Below are 1762 nucleotides of genomic sequence, written 5' to 3' on the forward strand. Positions count from 1 at the left end.
TCCATGTCAGAAAATGCGTTGAAATTAATCAGGCCAACATCGATTCAATGTGAACAAAATTTTTCAATTTCAAGCAACCACCATAGTAAGAAACGGGAGGGAATGACAGCTGCAACTTTGAATGACTTAATTCTTTTGAAAAGTTTTTTCAAGAGTCAACAGTCAACAGAATTCAACTTCCGCATTTACTTTTGAACAGACGTGTTTTTATTGATCGAAGAAATTTTTTTTTTTTTTTTTATAATACAAACTTCTTAAACTTAGTCGAAGCATTTTATGTACATATTTTATCGAAAATGAGTTCAAAACAAATCACTGACGTCTCGATAAAATTAGTTAGGGAAATTTTTCAAGAAATGTTCCAAAAACAACAAAATGATATACTATCGTTAATAAGTGCAAATTTAAAACTGACTAATGATCGAATCGATGGATTGCTGAAAGAAATTAGTACATTAAAGGAAACTTGTGAAATGTTAAAAAAAGATAACGTAAACCGAAATGCTGATCAAAATAAAACTAACAAGCAGTTGATAAAGTTTGAAAAAACACAAAAAGACATTGAGGAAAGTCTAACGTTTTATCAAGATTGCAATGACAAAAAAATGAGCGAGTTGGAAAAAAAAAAGTCATCGAATGCAAATATAGGTGAGAATGAAAAAAATAAATTTAGACAGCTGGAAGATCGACAAAGGCGAAATAATCTTCGAATTGAAGGAGTTAAAGAAAATGACAACGAAAGTTGGGATGATACGGAAAAAATAATAATAAACATTTTTGAAAATAATCTCAATGTAAATGGGGTAATCATAGAAAGAGCGCATAGAACTGGCATTATTGAAAAAAAAAATCCAAGAACAATTGTAATTAAGTTACTTAACCATAAAGACAAAGTAAAAATCCTAAAAAATGCCAATAAACTGAAAGGATCCGGAATTTATATCAACGAGGATTTTTCGCTGGAAACTTCCACAATAAGAAAGAAACTTCTTGAAGAAAGCAAATTGCACAGGATAAATGGTAAGTATTCCGTTGTTATATACGATAAGCTTATTGTTAGAGAATTTATAAAAAAATAAAATAATGATAAATGATTTTCTTACGTTTTTATATTACTTTTTGAATTTTAATATTGCTTTAAGTTATTTCTGATTTAAAATGGCTGATGAAACTGTTTTAACAAACATAAATTTTAATTCATTTGTATCAAAAAAGTCAATACTATTAAACAACTATTCGGATCCTGATATTAATTTTTATAATAATGATGAAATAATTAAAAATATTAACCCTTTATATTATGACCCAAATTCTAAAAAAATTGCTTATGGAATGGAGGATAATTATTTTTCAATGCTTCATATTAATATTAGAAGTATTCAAAAAAATTTTAAGTCATTAAAACAACTTTTATATAAAATTGGCATTAAATTTCAAATAATTTGTCTAAGTGAGACATGGTGTAAAGATAAAAACATTGAAAACAATTCTAATTTTCAATTACCTAATTATAAAGTAATTCATCAAGTTAGAGCATCTAATAAGGAAGGTGCGGGTTTGTGTATATACATAAAAAACTCAATATTATTCAAAGTTAAATCAAATTTAAGTTCAACTACTACCGATTACGAATCGTTATGTATTGAAATTATTAACAAAACCTCAAAAAATATCGTCATTCATGGTTTATACAGACCGCCTTCAGGAAGCATTAAGGTATTTAAAAACCACATTAAAAAAATAATTAAAAATAAATCGTCTA

At 26.7% G+C, this 1762-nt stretch overlaps 1 protein-coding gene across 1 annotated transcript; it reads left to right on the forward strand.

Moving 5' to 3' along the window:
• The first annotated feature begins 356 nt into the window (after positions 1–356).
• On the forward strand, positions 357–1079 carry LOC136088391 (uncharacterized). Its single transcript, XM_065812098.1, has one exon. It carries the CDS (start codon positions 357–359, stop codon positions 1077–1079), a length of 723 nt encoding a protein of 240 aa, XP_065668170.1.
• The last annotated feature ends 683 nt before the right edge of the window (positions 1080–1762 follow it).

The sequence above is a fragment of the Hydra vulgaris genome, chromosome 12 (genome assembly GCF_038396675.1).
Source record: "Hydra vulgaris chromosome 12, alternate assembly HydraT2T_AEP".
Classification (NCBI taxonomy): Eukaryota; Metazoa; Cnidaria; class Hydrozoa; order Anthoathecata; family Hydridae; genus Hydra; species Hydra vulgaris.

Coding starts and splice junctions, on each gene's coding strand:
- LOC136088391 (XM_065812098.1), top strand. CDS start 357: ATGTTCCAAAAACAACAAAATGATATACTATCGTTAATAAGTGCAAAT.